General features: G+C 34.4%; 1 protein-coding gene across 1 annotated transcript in view; it reads left to right on the forward strand.

Annotated features, from left to right (window-relative positions):
* Positions 1-1865: 1865 nt before the first annotated feature.
* Positions 1866-21234, forward strand: part of ifc (delta4-sphingolipid-FADS-like protein ifc) — a 51209-nt gene continuing 31840 nt past the window's right edge. Inside the window, exons 1-2 of the mRNA XM_089648448.1 lie at positions 1866-2125; positions 15868-16044. Coding sequence (XP_089504574.1) covers positions 2044-2125; positions 15868-16044 — 259 coding nt within the window. The 5' untranslated portion in view covers positions 1866-2043. The remainder of the gene's footprint in view (positions 2126-15867; positions 16045-21234) is intronic.

The following is a 21234-nucleotide window of genomic DNA, read 5'->3' on the forward strand; positions in this document are numbered from 1 at the left end:
GGACAATTTTTATAGCGCCGTTTTTGTGAGATATCACCTCAGGGGCGCTATATTGTAATAATCTATTTACAATATATACTCACCCTCTCTCTGTGAATGACCTAATATTTACCTATTAAATGTAACTGTTAGTATTACTTAAACTGGGCGAAGCACAACCAAGTGCCGCCCGCGGAGCGGGTTTTTAACTGCTAGTATATATTATTATTTAGTGCCGTTCCTTATCCAGAATATTCCTTGGTGAGAGATAGCATCTCTGTTTCTACCCGATTTCGGCATCTCTTCTCCTATTTCAGTGTTCAAATTTCGCGCCATTTGTCGCGCGATTCGTCCCTCCGTGAAATAAACTACAGTAGTTGTTACCCCACTGCTATATAAATTGATTAGGTATTATGAAATAAAAATATGAAATGTGGTTCCTCCAAACCCTCCGCTCTTATGTGTGTCATGCAAACATCATCCACGTTCACATGATCGGCGGCGGAGGTATCTCCAACTGCAATAATTGTCTAATCTTCTTCAGTAGGCTTCTCAACCAACACTGGAGTTACCACATTATTTTAGTCACTATCAATAGAAATATTTTGGCCAGATGTACTTGCAGAAGGCTGACTAAAAATCTTGTCAATTTTGGGCAATTTTTGTTTACTATCTTCTCTTTCTTGGCGTTGTTTGCGTTTAAATGCACCACTGGGTTTCTTCTTTTTATCTATATTTTAATACGCTACAAGTGTCGTTGGGGAATGAGGCACATATAACTATCCGCCAAATTGACAACACTGCTAACCTACGGAAAGAATTTAGGGGAATTCCCTAGGCATAACTTTTGAATTTCTCTCAACTGAGTTGTCATGATTAAAGTGGAGTTGCAAGTTGCAACCTGTCATGTTTATTTTGAATTTGAAAATTTCCAAAAGTTCAGTTCGATCGAGATTTCTGGTAAGGATTCGAGGGCCCCCTGAGCTTGAGGGCCCCGGGGCACTGCCCCGCGTAGCCCCTAGGTAGCTACGCCACTGAAGGTGAGCCAGAAAAACACACTTAACACTTTTTAAATGTTTGAATTCAAAATAATAATATTTCATAACTACTGATATGTTTATTTATAAATTATATTTGAAACCATATTTCATCACCTTTCAAAAACAGTTTTTAGTTTTCGGTTACGTTCAGAAGTATCAATTTTTTTGGAATTTATTGAGAAGCGGAAATACATACAAATCCCCCACTTTCTGACAGCATCTTCAAGAAATATTACGGTAAATATACTTGAGTCCTGACGGGTTAAAATAAGCACTAAGTGCCATGCATTTCAATAACTGTTATTTGAATGTAAATGGCTGACAACGGAGGTAAGGCATCTTGTTTTATATATAAATATGTCGTAAAAATGGTGAAATATTTTAAGGTAATAAAAGAAAAATATAATTAACATGTGTTTTTGTGAATTATTGACGTTTGCTTCACTAAATTTAATTTATCTTAGCTTCTGTTTTTTGGAACTTAGTGCCTATTTTTTATTTCTTGTATTCATATATGCTAATATAAAAATTACGTAATAATATAGCAATAAACTGAGTAGAGTAGGTATTTAGGTACAAATTAAACTTTTCAAATTACACCTTAACATATTTCGTAACATCTTTTAAATTTTGACACATCTTCTCTTGTTTTTTTTTATCACAAATACTTTTGCATCTAATCACTCGATTGCTCCACCAGTAAATGTATTTTTGCATCCAATCATTTCGATTATTTTCCTTATCTTTTATCTAAATACCGATTATCTTTAGTATTATCCCAAGTCCCATCACTAGTTCGACGTTGGTTGGGAAATAAATTTCAAATTTCACTAGTCGGAATAATTTAGTGACAGCGGGCGGCGCGCGCACTCGTCTACTGTCATGGCCGACTAATGTCAATGTCAAAATCTCATTTCTTTTCGCCGGTATTTCGCTGTTTTTCCTCAATTTGTGCGACTGCTTCACGGATAATTAAATGATTTAAGTCTTATTTGATTCAGTGCGTTAGTTACTGTGTTTAAATATGGGTGCTCACGTGACCAAGACGGATTTTGAATGGGTGTACACCGAGGAGCCTCATGCAAAAAGGAGAGATATGATATTGAGTAAGTTTACAGTTTACCGGCGTTGTCCAATGAATACTAATGTGTAATTTCACGATGGTTTTCTTAAATGATTTCTAATAATTATCTCACTCACTTTTTGTACAAGTATGCTAAAATTTGATACCTTTTTTGTCATCAAAAGCGACTCCGAAATATGTCACGCCAACCATTTCAAATATTCATACACCCCTTTATTTAAATCACGTGTATGTGCTTAGGAATGAGTAATGTGAATTGAGCTCACAATTATTTCCAGATTCTAACAGAAATTTCTTTTATAGTATATTTTTTTGTGCAAATAAATGGCCGTACCAATTATCAACAGCCTATATATTTATGGGAGGTATCCCGTATTTTAAAAATGTGGTTTATGTCTCCGAGAATAGATCTGACTTGTTGACATTCACGTAATTGATGTTGCCCAATTTTTTTTAGATTGTATACATACTGTTATCTCTAACATGGTTTAAAATAGCGGTCACCGCACTCCATCTCAAAATGTACAAATTGGTGTAAATCAAATGTGCAATCTCTGCATATTTTCGGTGCAAGCATGGCTTGTGCTGTATTTTATTTAATATTCAAGCATCCACTTAACCGCTGAGTTTTTCACCCACTGAACCAGGAGATTCTGCAATATCTTCACTTTATTCCCTTTTAATGAAGTTCAATGGGTGTTTGGCCATGTTTCTTGGTTCCATAACAAGGTATTTAATTGGTAAATATACAGAAATGCGGGACAATGTTAATATGCACTTTCAATAAGAAAAACAATTTATATAAGTTAGATAGTAATGAAAAGTATTTCAGTTTCCGAAAATGGAAAATAATACATTTTAATAGTTATTTCATCCAAATTAAAATCGATTATTCGCTTGGCGGCCATCGTTATTGATGGGAATGTTTTAAAGCTAGTTTTTTTCTTCTCCTGTTTAACCCGAAATATGAAACCATGATCCTAAAATAAGTTCTTAGTTTGTTTTTAAATTTAAAAAAAATATTTGTTTATTATGTCAAAACATGGCGTGAAGAAAAGATGTCAAATTATGCGTTGTTATTTTAACAAAACATCTGCCAAAATGCATTATTTTCCATTCCAGAAACTGGAATACTTACTTCTCATTGCTGTCTAACTTATAGAAGGTGTTTTTAAAGTAAAATGTGCGTATTAAGTGTGTCCCTATTTTCTGTATATTTATCAATCGTGTTTGTTTTTTCCCACGTCCAACAGATGCATGCGTTAGTTGTGTGTGAGGTTAGGATAGAATTGACTTCTACTTAAAAGTGAATGGTAGAAGAAAACGGGGACGACCAAGAAAGACATGGCACTATTGAGTGAATGAAATTTAAGATAGGTCATCATTTCAGGAGTCAGTATATCATGAATTCACAAGTGGTGTGTTGAGTGGTGTAACTGTCTATCCTATCTTGCTAACCCTGCTTAGAAATAGCGTGATGATTAGATAAATATATATTTGTATATATGCAATAATTTCCCATGTCAGTGATTATTTTTTATTATGACCACGCCTATGAGTCAAAGTATGATATGTACCAAAGGTTGAATATTGTGGAGGACATAAAATTAATTTATGACCACGCAAACTGTTTGTTTTGACATGTTTATGCAATAATATGACCGGTTGATGGCTGAGTTGACATTGCATTTGGGTCCTACCCAGGCGTAGTGTGTTCAAGTCCTCCATCACAACACAAGCAACATTTTCCGCTTACTGTGGTGGCAGTAGGAGATTTTCAAATATTGTCAAGTTATTCGTAACCCGAGAATGTTTCTGTCTCTTATTAATAAGTAGTTATTTTCCAAAAAATTACCTAACTAAAACATGGCGCCGTTTTCCGCAGGGGCAGGCAGAGGGAACGGGCGGCCACACACCGCTGTCTCGCCACACTCCTTGCTCTTTCACATTTATACATTGTCTCATACATACTCTTATATTAATCTGACTCATGAAATCACCCGATTCAAGTATTTGTTTGGGTTGTGTGTATAATATGTTCATTCATTGATGTTTAGATAAAATTGAAGATAAATTGTGCCATGCATCAAGATGCTATCGGACCTATATCAATAATAATTATTACTTCAATGTAGTGGTTTATTTATTACTAGTTGATATGTACCCGGCGAAGCTCGACTGCAAGTATTATATATATATAAACCTTCCGGAAGAAATTCTCTAAATAATAGTGTATCTTTTTCATTCGTAGCTAATAAGATATCATAACAAATAACAACATGGTCAGTGAATGAATCCCTACGCCAGTCAAACATAATTTTACGATTTATCTGTATCTTTTGTCGTTGTCAACTAGATCACAATCTGTTTCCTGTAAATGTTTTCCCTGCTTTGTTTTGCGATGGATATCTTGTTATTTGCATTATGTAGAAAATGAACGAGGAATCATTTAATCAGGTCAGGAAAGGGGCAAAATAATTTAGTATTTGACAGATCGCACAAGATGGCATATAAATTGGCTGTCAATTGTTTATGTCGATCATTATGATGATTTATACTATTGCGATTTATTTATTTTTTATAATTTCTGAGGCGGGTATAGATACCGCATCCCTCATACCTTTTCTTTCCCAGAACTTTCTCTACTTTTTTTTCTCTAAAAAGACCAGAGTATGGAAACAGGTCTTCAAGAACCCGCATCAATAAATCTCTTCTACCTTAACACACCTCACAACACGCCCAACCGAGTGGTGATATAGTCCTCCTGTCTTTACACTGTGAAGACAGGGGTGCGCTCTTGTACTTGGCGTTTTTAAATACTTCTATTTTCTTTAATGACTGAATGCAAATCTTGGAAGCAGAAATTAACCCACTTTCCAACATCCGATCGAGTTGAAACTCGCCAGATAGACTCGTGGTCAATGACAATGCATTCTATCCACTTTTGGTAGCAATCACATAAACACACGTGGACATACACGCATTTCTCTAAAATCTAATGACATTACAGCATTCAATATTTGAAATAAATGTTGTTCCTACTCGTACGGCATTTGGCAAGATTGGCAGAATCGTCGACTCCAGTTTCTGGGTTCCAGGTTCAATCGTCAGTCAAACCATTTTATTATAGATGTATTATAGTTAAAAAAAACTTAGTTTTTTACTCGTTGATTTTTTAATTGATTTATTTTTTTATTTATTTTCTATTTTGACGGCCGGCATAGTCCAGTGGTAACGCATTGGACTGCCATTCCGAAGGTCGCGGGTTCGAACCCGGCGTGTGCAAATAAATTTTATTTGATTAATTTGTGTTATTTCACAATTAATTAATTAAAATAATATATAGTATATTTGCGGCACGTTCCAGAGTGGAAGATACTACCAGTATTGCCCTGGTGTAAGACCACCATTCAGAATTGAAACGTTGCTCCAAATGGCTTTAGCCGTGTTTAGTGACTAGATCTGAATAGCCAGGTACTTCCCCACCTTCCTCTTTCCCTTCCCCACTTACCTTCAGCCTCACAACATCCCCCAATTGGGGATACCATAGTCTCACTGGCTCCAGACGGGAGCAGTTGGGACTCTTGTGAGGTATTCACTATAAAAAATTAAAAAATTTAATGTTTAATAAGAATTGTGAATGCAATCACGTTTTATCTAATTCACGGAAAGAGTCTGAACCGTTGAATAAAGGAAGCGGCCACTTGACAAGTACCTTTTAGTCAGAATTCAGAAGTAAAGAGCCGTATACAACACCTGTGCTGATAAGGCCCGACCAGCTGCTCTTTATCACTTACAGCCGTAATCCGTGTAACCAAATTGTCTACGGCTGAAGTAGTCACATTCACTTCACTATATTCCTATAAGAGATTACATTGTATGATCATTGGTATTGGGGAAATCCACTTAGGCACAGTACTTTCGCAGAAACTCAAGCGTAATATTGTCATCAAATGGCTGTTATGTACAATTTGTTTATATTTGATAGGATAACCCCGTTAACTCATCGGCATACTGATTTATATCTTGGTGTTACAGTAGATTGCTTTTTCAAATGGGACAAACATATTAAAAAAAACCTGTAAAAGACTCAGATCAATTGCTGGCAGAATGTACACATTAAAATTTTTCCTATCAATTGAAACACTTAAAATAATTTATATGCCAATGGCAGAGTCTATTATAAGCATAGACATATGAATATTAGTAGACCTGCCCTAAGTGATTAAAAGCGTATTATTCCCCACTCCCCATACCGGTTCCATTGGAGCCGGCTGGGCTCGCGTATGGCTTCCTGTGAATCTTGAGAATGTGACGTCATCATTCTTGTTCGAACTAGCGTCGAGCTATGGTCGAGGCATTTTATGAAATAACACGGCAAAATAGTGGCTTGTGATATGAAAACTTGTAAAAATAGATGTGAAAAAGAGAATAAACCCAATTGTCGTATTACATTCCATATGTAAGCATCATTTTAAGCTTATTCACATCGTATAATATGAATCAGTTGTAGAAACATATACTATCACATCGAGCCAACATTGGTCGAATGTAGCGATTCTCAAGTGTGCGCATCGTTGTTACTGGGAAGTAAATTATGAACACTTATAAAAGTGTCTTAACTAAATACGTAAACAAAATATTCGACTCTGAAAATAGAAGAATTTTTTTTTGCCGAATTTGGACTTCGCAAATTTGTTCATAACGTGGCGAGTAATTTGCGCTCCCATGTAAAAATGTCTATTCATTCAAAAGCAGATTTTACTTTTAAGAACTAAATGGTGATATTAAAATGCGAGTTGCCTATATACTGTCAGATTGATTTATTGACGAATCACAGTCAGCTTTACCCCCTTCGTTCTTCAACAGTTGATTTTACCCCTCACCTTTAATTTCTAGTCTATATATTCTTATGTCTGTGATTATAAGATATGGATTAACCATATGGGGAAATACTACTATAACCAATCTGAAACAAGTCCAAGTTGTACAAAACGCAATTGTAAAATTACTAGTCGTCCCTAATATTTTTAAACAGAGATATAATACACCGTTGCTGTTTCAGAGTGCCAAAATTTTACCTGTTAAGGCTATTCTATGGCAAAAAATCATAATTCAGTATATATTTACCCCGCAGCATAAAGAAAAATTAGAACATAAATACAGTACTAGATTCACGCGCAATGACGGGTTAATAGTTCCGAAATTTAATAATCAATATGGACAGTGAACGTTTGAATACAACATACCGAAGATATTTAATTTATTACCTGACACTATAAAGCAATGTAAATCTATGAATAAGGTTAAATATATGGTGAAAAATTGGCTATCGGAAAAAAAATATTTACTTTAATATGTATGAAAAATTGTATGAAAAAATTGTTGATTCTGTAGATATAAGATGTAAATTATAACTTATAAAAATGTATATGTAACTAAACTTTAAGCACCTGTTGACAAGCCAATTCAATTGGCTTAGCAGGACTTGTTTGTTGATATGTATTAACTATTTATTCAATAAAAATAAAAAAAATTTAATGTCGGTGCACACTTCAGACGAAGTCTAATGGTGCAGTATTGCACCTCAAACGAAACATAATCATAAAAATTGTGATTTTATTATTGTTAATCCTCTGGCTGAGATTCACAGATATTTATATTAATGGTACACGGTTTGCTTCTTATCTTTTATATTGTAACAACGAGTATTTTACAGAGTTTAGTGTCTAACTAGAGCTGTGGACAGAGAGAGCAAACTACCTACTACAGCGGGTTATATAGGTGTTTCTATCTCCCTCATCTTCTGTGTCTGTCACATTGTAGCGAAGACGAGCAGTAGCTAACTCAATATTTATACACGGAATTTTAAACATTGACATTGACTGTACTGAGCTTCTGTCCCTTATTAACTTTAACATACCTTTGAGACGTACATGACATACAGTGCTATTCCACACGATTAATTATAAAACAAATGCAGCATCTAATTCGACAATTAACCGAGCTCTTCATACTCTAAATAATATTTGTCTTAACTCAAACATTGACATTTTTTCGGATTCACTGCCCAAATTCAAACGTGGCATCATGTCAATAATTTAAACTATTCAATGTGCATAAATACAGACACACACAAACACTCACACATACATTACACATTTCACATACACTCCTATAAACTACACAAGTCACCTGGTAATTAAGGAATAAACATACCACTTATCAGACATCACAAGGAAACATATCATAGGTACACAACATGAAATATCTTATTCCTGTATATTGTTTCATCTCTGTTTGTTTCTATAATATAAAATAAAATAAAAATATACTACGGAAGTCAAAACAGACTCTAAAACCTTTCTCACAATTATAATCTACCCAAGTACGTGAGTGGAGTTTTAGCTGCTCAATATGCCGCTACGAAAGAAATGCAACCGCCCAATCTTGACAACGGTTATGCCGATGCGTTAAACGGCGATTCTAGGTGCGTTTCAGCTTTCCATCAAAGCTGACAAGCTTAACAATTTGTTATCATTATATACTAGGCATGCAATCCTTCTTGGAATCGAATGTTACCCAGTTTTGCTATCAACCTCTCCAAGTCTTTATTGGTTGTAATTCTTATCTGAACACAAGGCAATCAAAGACTTGTTCAAATATTTAAGTACCAAATCATTTAGTTATCTTTACAACTTTTCAACATGTCTGGGAAATTGACTAATTCAATGTCACATTTTTTTTTATGTGATGACTTGATCGAAATTCGAACTTGTTCAGAAAATATATGTTTTACAAAAAGTAAAGCAAAAAGTCTGTGACTACCTAGGTACATGAATATCATCACAGCAAATTTATTCAATATTTACTTGAGCGATTGGTTGTATATAATGTATATATATATATATTTATTTATTTAACGCCCAGAGGGCTTTTACATGGTTGGTAGTATAATTTTAATTTGACAGATACTTTGAAACATAAAAAATAAGAATAAAACCTATGCAACAAATCATACAAACACAAGAAACAAAAACAGAAAATTACAGCTATTTGTAGGTTTATCTGATGTGTTTAGGAGTATTGTTGAAATAAATGTTTTAAATGATCCACAAAACTTGCCAAGTTGGTATTGAATATGTCAACATCACCCAAGTAATGATTTCCCATTGTGTGAAGTCGTTGTATCGGAGAGTGGGCAATGTAGTTACGCTTATGTGTGCTGCTGTAGAATATTGTATTTTGTCGTGTTGTTACTGTGGGTGTATGTATGTTTATAAGTTGCAGGAGTTCACAACAGTCGAATTTAGAGTTAAGTATTTTGAATAAGAACGTTAAATCGTTTATTTTACGTCTATCTTCTAATGTATGTATTTTTAGAGTATTTAATAAGAAATTGTATTTTAAGTCTTCGAACTGAACTGAACTTCTTTATGAACTGCTTACTGCGGTTTAAAGACAAAGAATCCACCTAGATTACATAATTTATCCCATATTTGTAGGTTCTATAAATCTTGCACATTATCAAGTGATCGCTCAAAACATTTTTGCAAACCTGCCGTAATATGCCAAAAATCGCCCAAATGGATATAATTTAGTTATTATTATTATTATTAATTAATTAACAGACTTACGTCCAATATATTACAAAGCGACACGAGATTTGGGACAATCTACAATGTAAGAGTATGTGATGGTATATAAAAGCAGAGACAAACAGGGAAAACATAAGAAAATAGAAATGTCAAGTCAAGTCAAGAACTTGCTAAAACTAAAGTGATACAAAATATCCTCAATTGCATAGTGAGCGACAAAAAACATTTTGACTTATACCAAAAAAATCAAGGTCTTGACGTGAGTTGACCATTCTACATATTCTGGACAATGGTGAATTATAAGCATAATTAGTCGTGTGTTGATTGAGGAAGAACAGTTCTTTATTTCTGGATCTACGAGAAGGTATATTGAATGAAATGAGTTCTAGTAATGGAGGTGAGTCAATAAAATTGTTGATAATTTTAAAGAAACAAATGAGATCAGATTTTTTCCTAATATAAATATACTATAATAAAACATATACTATATTCACTGCATAAAGTGGAAGATTCTCTCAGTATAGTCCTGATTAAAGACCACCATTCACAACAAAATGTTTGGTGACCAGTACTGAAGAGCCAGATACTTTCCAACATTCTTCTTCCACGTATCCTTCCCTTCTCCACTCCCTTCAACATCACAACATACCCCAATTGGAAATGCCGTAGTCTCACTGACTCCAGACGTTTGGGAGCAGTTGGGATTCTTGCGTAGTTTCACATAATTTGACTTCACATAAAAGCAATTAATAAAAAGGATTGGGGACCATAATTTTGAACATTTCGTGATGATACCACAGTGCGTCGCCGACATCGCCCTCGTACAGCCATCTTCAATTAATTAGCTCGTTTTTATTTATATATACAGGGTGTATCGGCACTTACCCGACAAACTTTAACCAGCTTTTCCTTAGCACATTTGGAGTAAAAAATGTTATGGGCACTTTGCTGTCTGGTAACATTTTTTTTTAATAAAAAATTTATCATTAATATTTTCACCACATGTCACCACTGTTTTATCCTTTGTCACAGTTTGAAAACCCATCTGGCAATATTTTGTTCGAGTTTCGTTGAATAATGTACGTACGTACCTACGTTGGCGCGCTTTTACAATCACAACGAAATGGCACGGCACCATTCGTCTCATTTTTAACTATTATTATTTAGTGTGTACGAAAGAGCGAGGACACTTTTTGACACACTTGCTAATAACAGCTGTTGAACGCGAGAAACAATGCAAATGACAGTGACGGAGTGTGGATTTTTTTATAATTTTTTGTTTTTAATTGAAAAAAAATGTTGCCGGACAGCAAAGTGCCCATAACATTTTTTACTCCAAATGTGCTAAGGAAAAGCTGGTTAAAGTTTGTCGGGTACGTGCCGATACACCCTGTATGTATATATATATATTAATGAAAGTGTGGAAACAATGCCTCACACGCATCAAGCTAACATTTTCGTTTAGCATCTTGATCTTTGTATAAATTACTAGATAAGTTTCAAAGAGCAGGGTAAAGATGCAACTCAAATAACACGCTGTGTTCAATCACGCTCATCAGTACAGCGATCAGCGCCACTTTTAATGCTCTCGTACAGATAGTAAGCGCGTCGGTCGACCGACGATGTGGCGTTGACGAGCTGGACCAGTGGTATGCAGATTACATTACACCACAGCTCTTCATTCACCTACATATTTCCATAAGATTCATATTACAAATGTCTGCCGAATTTAGAGTGAACAATTAAAGAACTCAATTTAGCCGAGTATGCTAATGAAAACGTTTGCCTTTATGACTGTAAGCTTTAGCATTCATTAGCACTTGAGAGTGCAAATATGCTCAATTAGTTTCAACTTCATGTTTGTTAACACTACAAAATGTGCGAGAAAAAGTCTGCTATAAATTCTTGGCATTTACAATTTACCAGCTGACATGTAATCGGCGTTTCTCAGCCACTTGAACATGGTTTGAAGGGTGTGAATTGCAGATTACCTGAAAACTGGGTGCATTTTTAAGGTGGAAATAATGGTTCCATCATATTTCATCAAATTGAAAATTTAACACACCTTTAAAAAGTAATATAGAGTCATGCACTAGGTGGTGCAATATTTTAAATCGAGCCGCTATCAATAACACCCCTTACGTAGATGGCGATAAGGCTTAAATTCCCGCTTAACACCATCCGCCTGTTTTGATTTATGCAAGAAAAAAACATGGCCAAAAAGTGCCTTTTATTTTATTTTGTGGATGTTCAGGGATAAATTTTTTTTTTTTTTTCCGATCATTTTATAAATAACTTAATTTGCCACATTATACAATAAAATCATAGCCGAAAATGGGTTCGTAAGTAGGAGATTTTGAACTTTAAAGCAGTTTTCATAGGCCTTATACATTATTTTTTTCTGGGCTTATAAAAAAAATTATCTAAAAAATACTCGATTATTTCAAAGGCTAAGATGTATTCTACTCGCAGTATTTAATTAAAGCATCTGAAACATTTCTAGGCGACCAAATTTTCAAACCAAAAACACATGATTTTGCATTACTACGTAGTGCATCGCCTCAATAGTTACCTATGTAACCTATTTAACCTAGTTTTTGTTTCATGACTTTATATCATGTTTTGTAGGTGTGTTGAATTGTCATTTTGATCAGATACCCGGTCTCCGGAAATAATATTATTGTGTTGTAATAAGTATTTGTTTCTCTTGATCGAGCCGTGTCTTCCTCGGGCATCCTCGACCTTTTGAACCATTCACTTCCAAGTCATACATTCTCCTTACACCTCTTTCTCCGTTCATCCATTTTACCATGAATAATTATTTGATTCGTATCTTATACTTCATGTAGTATCATGAATTCCACATTGTTACTGTTAAGGCGATGCACTACGTAGTAATGCAAAATCATGTGTTTTTGGTTTGAAAATTTGGTCACCTAGAAATGTTTCAGATGCTTTAAATAAATACTGCGAGTAGAATACATCTTGGCCTTTGAAATAATCGAGTATTTTTTACATAAGTCTTTTTATGAGCCCAGAAACAAATAATTTATAAGGCCTATGAAAACTGGTTTAAAGTTCAAAATTTCCTACTTACGAACCCATTTTCGGTTATGGTTTTATTGTATAATGTGGCAAATTAAGTTATTTATAAAATGATCGGAAAAAAATTAAATATGTATGCCTGAACATCCACAAAATAAAATAAAAGGCAATTTTTGGCCATGTTTTTTTCTTGCCTGAATCAAAACAGCTGGATGGTTTTAAGCGGGAATTTAAGCCTTATCGCCATCTACGTAAGGAGTGTTATTGATGGCGGCTCGATTCAAAATATTACACGACGTAGTGCATCGCCTTAAAAAATCTACATTATGTCGACATTGATTCAACTCCGTATCTCATTCCAGTGCAGAGATAATGCATTAAGTCGTTCTCATTCAAAAATCACAACAATATTTAAATCTCAAATGAAAAGCTGGATACACAATATAGGGAGATCAGAAATAGATAATATGTATACTGACACAAAATGCAGACTAAAACCGAAACTACTCAACTGAACAAAAAACAATACATATAATATATTTAAAATTATTCAGAAAAAAACACTATTTAATATATTTATAATAATTTTATACTATCCATACTACTAAATTTTAATAGTATGTAAATTAAATTCTCAGCACGGGAGATTCCAGTGAGGATATCATTATATCTATTTTTACAAAAAGAAAGGTATTTTACAAGCAATTATTCGCCTGAAACACTCGTCCACATTGAAAAATCTCCAGATAAAAGATACATGACGCCAATACATGACGTCATAATAAATAAAGTTGGTTGTTTTCAGGTGAAAAAATGTAACAGGCAGTAATTGTTGAATGAAACACTAGTATATATTGAATTATTTGGCGGATAAGAGATAAGCCGCCATAGCTCAGTGGTCAGAGCTGTCGACCGGAAATCGAAGGGACACGGGTTCGAGTCCCGTTGGCGTCATGTATCTTTTATCAGGAGATTTTTCAATGTGGATGAGTGTTTCAGGCGAATAATTATTGCTTGTAAAATAATTGTTACCCTTTGTGCTATGCATAAAAAATCTTGTCTTAAACATTAGTTTACCAAAAGAATAATAAAGGTATTTTAATTCAAAGAATATTTACATTGGAATATTTTGAATGATATCTCAACCGCCATGCTAGGAATGCCCCTGTGTTAGATATAAACTGATTCGTAGATGGTTTGATAATCCGACTACCATGGAGAGTACTGGTCTCTATGTTCCTGATGGTTATCTCCGTCACCGACAGCATAGACTGGTTTATCTACCAGCCTGCAGGACTAACTGTTAAATATAAACTGATTCGTGGATGGTTTAAAAATCCGACTATCATGGAGAGTATTAGTCTCTATGTTCCTGATGGTTATCTCCGTCACCGACAGCATAGACTGTGCCATCTCCAGGCCTGCAAGACTAACTAACTTGCCAAAGGTCATGCCGGTGGGGAGAGCAGTCTTGCTGTTGAACAGAATCAATTCGGATATCGACATATTTAGCTGAAGGTGAAGCTGCCTTTAAAAGGCAAGCTCTATTGATGCTGATATAGTTGATGCATCGCTTATTTATTATGTAATACCATTTTACAAATGTACTACATAAACAAATTGAATTGAATTGAAAAAAAAATAAAACACTTATTATTATTATTATTTCTCGAGCGTCCCCGATTTCTTCTGCCATTGAAACCACTTTATGAACACTCCTGGGACTAATGAGAACAACCTTTGAATGGTATAGGAACGCATATGCGACAAACAACGAAATATTCGTGATACGGTGACCATACTAGCAATTATGTCCTGTGTGTTGATTTAGGACCTTACTAATAAATGTGTTTTAAATTGATAAACAATCATTAATATTGGTTAAAATGTTGTTTATCAGTGGTATGTAATTAAAAACACTTTTATTAGTAATGGGGTTAATGTTTTGTATTTTACTTGTAATTTTATGGGTTTTCTTGCGTACCTACCAGACCTATGTATGTCTCATCTCTTTCAAACATGTATAATATTAATTGTGTTGTCTCTGTCACAGGCACGACCCTTTCTTCTTCTTAAAACTTCTTTCAGTTTGCGTAGATACAAGTAGAGGAGACAGAGCTTCTAATAGAAATGTTAAGCAGGGTACTCGCCAAGAGTGTAGCATGTAACGTATCTGATACTGTATCAATCTGCAAGGGGGTACGGCTCGTCCACGGTAACTGCGTATCCAGCTACGACCTCCAGGATCCGCCTTTAGTGCTCGCTATGGTGCTCGCAGTGAAACCGTCGTCGGCGGGTCGCTGCGAGCACACTGCGCTCCACCCGCGAGCGGCTCGCAGTAGGCTCGTGCCTACGTACTGACTTGATACAGTATCAGATACGTTACATGTTACACAGTAAGGTGAGTACCCTGCTTTAGATGTCACCACTGCCCGCTTTTAGCGGTGAATTCAGTCTAATTTGTTCGCTTTTGGGAACGACTCATATGTTCTCATAGAAATCATTGTATCTCCCTTACTGTTATGGTGAAAAATATAATCTAAACGGTGTTAGAAAGAGAAAACACCATGCTTTATATTCAAATATAGAAGTTAACCACAGAAAAACATTTGTTTGATAAATCTCGTGTTTTTATATATTTTTTGTTATCAGTAATTTTAGTTATAAAAAGACATAAGCGTAATGTAAACATTTTTAAAAAAAGTTATGTTCGCATTCATAATTTTAATATATCGAAAATTATATTTTTTATTTATAATTATATAATTTGAATGCGTATTTTATCACCTTTCCAAAGCAGTTTTTAGTTTTCGGATACATTCAGAAATATTCTATTTATTTTAATTTTATTGCAAAGCGGAAATATTCTGACCTTCTGTCAAAATATGACAGAGGTCTGAGGAGTTAAGAGTATTTATAATCAGTTTTTTTGATTTTTATTATATTTTTTACATACTATTGTCAACTTATGATTTTAGGGAGTCAATTTCCAAATGACCCACAGGAGCAGCTGCCATTGATTCTAATACTATTTGTTTTTCTATGATTTACCTTAGAAACCACCACATTTTTCCTCTATTTTTCTTCTCGACATTACTAATTGTTTGATATTGTTTTGCAGAGAAATACCCGGAGATCAAGAAGCTGTTTGGTCACGACCCCAACTTCAAATGGGTAGTGACTGGCATGGTGCTGGTACAGATGGTTATGATGTTCGTGATGAAGGACCGCAGTTGGCCGACCATCATCCTCGTAGGCTACTGCTTCGGGGGAATCATCAACCATTCCCTCATGCTTGGTGAGTACACATTGTACATAGTGTCTTATAATACACCTGGTAAGACAGCAGTAAAGACAATTCAACAAATCACGGTCTGTATTATTAATTTAGAAAGCTGTGGACATTAACGTTCTACAATCCTGTGATATTTGATCCTTTAACGCATTATGATCTGTGTACCCGTCGAAATGTCGTGTGCACACAGACTGTAAAATAGGGGTTAGTTACACGCCTCAAACGACTTTGTCAAATGCAAATATATGAAAGCTCGCCTTTAAAAAGGCGGTTAAATACGTTAAGGTTAAACGCAACGCTCGTTGTATTCTACGTGTTCACAGATGGCGTTAATTAATTAATTTTGTTTAAATACGCTTTTGCAAGGTATTGCTTTACAGTATTAAGACAAATTATTTGTTTGCGCCCTCATATACGCAATATGAATATGAATAAATAGTATTGTCCATATAAAAACTCAATTCTATCGAGAAAGGCATACAAATACAATATTGGATTGAATCATCGGTAAAATATTGTATTTGTGTGCCTTTCTCGAAAGAATTAAGTCTTTAAACGAACAAAACTATTGATTCATATTCATATTGCGTATATACAGGCGCAAACAAATGATTTGTCTTAATATTGTAAAGCAATACCTTGCAAAAGCGTATTTAAACAAAATTAATTAATTAACGCCATCTGTGAACACGTAGAATACAACGAGCGTTGCGTTTAACCTTAAGGGTCTTCGCAAGCCTCGTGGTTTCCGCCGGAGAGTCTTCAGTCGATCAGGTAGGTAAGCCAATAAAATTCTCAGAACTCGACGGAAAGGGGCTTCGGCAGGTAGCTGGTGCGAAGATATGTACGAGGCGCGGGGGACTCAGTTGAAGAAGAGAGTTTAAAATTAAAAGAAGCTCCTTTTTGTTAAAATAATGGCTCTACAACGCCACATAAAAAAGTTGTTTTCAGGAATGTGTCAATCTTATAGCTAGGTACATAATGCAGGGTTCCGTGAATGTAGACAATCCCAAATAGTATTAATGTCACATCCGCGGATTAACATAATACACAAAAACAATATTTATTTAATTCTACAAATATAACACACTAGAGTCAGATATAAAAAATGGTGACCGGGTATCTCATCAAAATGGCAATACAACACACCTCTAAAAAGTGATATAAAGTCATAAAGAGTGATGAAATAAAAACTAAGTGAAATAGGTTACATAGGTAACTATTAAACCTAGTTTTTGTTTTATCAATTTTAATGACTCTTTATCACTTTTTAAAGGTGTGTTGAATTTTCATTTTGATGAAATATCATTGAACCGGTCGTTTTACACCAGGGCGATACTGAGTGTATCTTCACTCTGGAAAGTGCCGTTAGTATACTATATATTATTTAAAAAATAATAAATTGTGCAATAACACAAATTAATCAAATCAGTATTTTTTATTGTGTTATAGAAGAAACAGTATTTGAATGACAAAAATAAATTTAAATTCTTTTAAATATTATTAGATACCTGAATGATTAAGAAAGTTTTGATATCCAGATATTACCGGCGCTACGATGATTATTATCAATATATCGACATATTGATTGATTATTGATAAATTGATATTGCTCGCAATCAAACTCTATATTAAATTGCGTGTTTTATTTAACTTGAGTTAACATTGTTCATTTTGGAACAATCAATGTTTTATTTTCACTTCTCTCAGGGGTGCTTTGTTCATGATTTTGAGGTGTAACTTGAGTTAGCATTGTTCAATTTGGAACAATCAATGTTTTATTTTCGCTTCTCTCGAGGGTGTTTTGTTCATTGATTTGAGGTGTAACTTGAGTTAACATTGTTCAATTTGGAATCAGTGATTTACTTTCACTTCTCTCCAGCGTGTGTTGTTCAATTTGGAACATCAATGTTTTCCTTTTACTGTCATTTCTCTCAAGGGGGGTTTGTTTTTGTATTTGAGGTGTAACACGAGTCAACATTGTTCAATTCAGAACAATCAATGTTTACATTTTACTTTCACTTCTCTCGAGGGTGTTTTGTTCTTGGATTTGAGGAGTAACTTAAATTAACATTGTTCAATTTCACTTCTCACAAGGATTTCTTATTCTTGGATTTGGGTTCATTATGTTTTCTCTAGCAATATGTAATGTTATTATGTGTTTATGAAAATGAAATTTTAAAGTTTTGTCCCATAAAAAAATAAGATTGACTTATTAGAAATACATATATTAGGTGGGGGCAGTGTGAATATTAAATTTATATCTGTTAAGTTATCAATTTCAGCAGAAATTATTTAATCACAGTGTCATATAATAAATTGGGCCAACTCCAAATTCAGATAAAAGCGTGATAATTATTGTTCTTTGTTTGTTAATAATTACATAATTACGAATTATCTCATCAGTGTAAGATGTTCAGATTGTTTGATGAATTGGTCGCTATGGAAACATTCTGCGATATTCAAATCTAAGTTTTTTATTATTTTCATTTAAAACTAAAGTGCATATGAAAATGTAAAATGGAATACCGCACAATAGTCCCAACTGCTCCCAACCGTCTGGAGCCAGTGAGACTATGACATCCCCAATTGGGTTATGTTGCGAGACTGAAGGGGAGGAGGAAGGTCGGGAAGTACCTGGCTATTCAGATCTTGTCACCAAATGTGGCTAAAGCCATTTCAAGCAACGTTTCAATTCTGAATAGTGGTCTTGAAACGAGTTGAAATTTTATTTCGTATTCTTAAAATGAATAGATTGTTTGAATTGAATTTTGTTATTTATAAGTTGGATAAAAAATAACGCTTTGCGTTTATTACTTATTTAAATCATTTTATTAATAGTACATTTTTGACGCACAAGTAAAATATTATGTATTTATGCTAAAAACGAGAAAAAACATCGACTTTGCATAAAATGAACGATACGTCCATTACAGACGGTTACTACTGACAACTGCGCATCGTGGCACGGTACCCATCTCGCTAACTACCGTACCTCTCGGCAAGATATCAACACAAGCAGACGTTCTATAAATACTTATCTTATTCAATATGTAAATGTGTTGCTGACGAACAACTAAAATATGAACTCTGTGCTTTGTATATTTACAGAGATATTGAAATAATCATAGATATGTCAAATCAGTTGATAGCATTGATGAATATTTAGATGAAACACGAATCGAAAAAATTGATTCCCTTTTTTTTTTACCTTCAAAGCTCTAACGGCGAAAGACAGAAAACTACCGAATCACGGTCCATAAACACGTTTATGCGATAGCTCTCTGATTCTATAGCTCCAAGAAGGGTTAATCATGAGCAAGTGTATTTTTAATTAGTATGCGATAGCTCTCTGATTGCAGAGATGTGCAAAATGGGTACCCAAAACCATTTGAAATGCAAAATGGAAATGGGTCAAAACTTTTCCATTTGAAAATGCAAAATGCAAAATGGTTTTTAGAAAAGCATTTCAAATGCAAAATGCAAAATACCTATTTTCAAAATGCTTTGAAAATGCAAAATGGTTTCTCAGATCAAACCATTAAAATAATTATAGAATTTTTAAACTATTTTGTCATTTAATAATGGACATCAATGTAGAACAAATATATTACATGATGGTAAATCCAAAAACACCACGACTACTGATTATGAAACCACAAAAAATTTGCGCGGGACTAATGTAGCCAACGTAGAAACATAGAAACTGCTATCTAACATTTAATATTACAGCGTCACACAGTGGGCTGAAAATCGCCTTTCATAGACATAGAGACTTGAATTTTCAAGGGTTTTTTTTCCTAGAAATGGATTCTGCTGATCATTACTATGCTTTAAAATTTCGTACGAAGTAATTGCGTGTACAAATGAAGGAGTTATCATTTTTTTAAGAAAAAATTGTATGGCACTGACATTAAAAATGAGGTTATCTCTGGAATCATAAGGTTGGCCATTATATCCTTACACACAGATGTAAACTGCCAACCTTATGATTCCAGAGATAACCTCATTTTTAATGTCAGTGCCATACAATTTTTTCTTAAAAAAATGATAACTCCTTCATGTGTACACGCAATTACTTCATACGAAATTTTATAGCATAGTAATGATCAGCAGAATCCATTTCTAGCCAAAAAAAATACCCTTGAAAATTCAAGTCTCTATCTATGTCTATGAAAGGTGATTTCAGCCCACTGTGCGTTATGGCCCCATGTTCAGTATTTGAATCAGTATTTTTTGTAATGGTATCACTCAATTGCCAGTAGAGGTGGGCAAAATTGATTGAATTAATTCATGGAATTAATTCAATCAATTCAATTAATTCAATCTTGTAACACAATCGATCTTATTCTCATTTTCAAAAGGAATTGAATCTTAATTCCTTATCGTTGGCATTTTTTTCTAAACATTTTACAATTAAATTATTTCATGATAATAAGGTAATAATTAATAATGATGTGCACTTTAAATGATTTAAATATTATAGTGTTTCATAGAAATCTAATTAAATATTATTACGGTACTATGGCGGCGCGCCGCGAAGTTTATATGTACTGTGCCCTGTCGCACTAAATCGCGTATCTAGAATCCCGCGTCCCGCGACGTAATCCAAAAGACTCTTTTCATCGAGTCCCCAGCCAAAGAATTAATGAATTTATTCCGTTTTCAGTTGTGACGTCACGCGTCGTGACACAAATCCTATGTCCCATGTACCGAGTCTGTCCGGACAAGCGGTCAATCTCAATCTCAGGGAATAAGTGAAACAGGACAGAGACAGTGACACTCGAGACAGAGTTCCCAATTCCCTATTCGTTATCGAGTCCCTTTCCTTACTAGTTACAGGTCCGTCCGCACCGTCTGCAAGAACGCAAGTCATTGATGTCGCAGATAGACACAACACACTTACTAGTCAGAAGTTCCTAATTCATTGCACTATGTCAGCTGTCAATCGGTTCGTCGTTAGTTCCCGCGTGGCTAAAACTTCGATTTAGTACCTAGTCAGGTGAAAACTTTCTACTTCGGAATCTGAATCCTAATAAAAAAGCGAAAGTATCTCCTGTATTCTTCTCCTTTCCACATGCGAAAATAATGCAATACGCTTAGAAACAAAACGATGTTTACGTTATTGTTCTTATAAGTATGTTTTGTATGTACCTGCCTACTTGTAGACGTAAAAAGAGATCAGTTGACTGT

The sequence above is a fragment of the Hesperophylax consimilis genome, chromosome 27 (genome assembly GCF_061612785.1).
Source record: "Hesperophylax consimilis isolate HC1 chromosome 27, BYU_Hcon_1.0, whole genome shotgun sequence".
NCBI classification, from domain to species: Eukaryota; Metazoa; Arthropoda; class Insecta; order Trichoptera; family Limnephilidae; genus Hesperophylax; species Hesperophylax consimilis.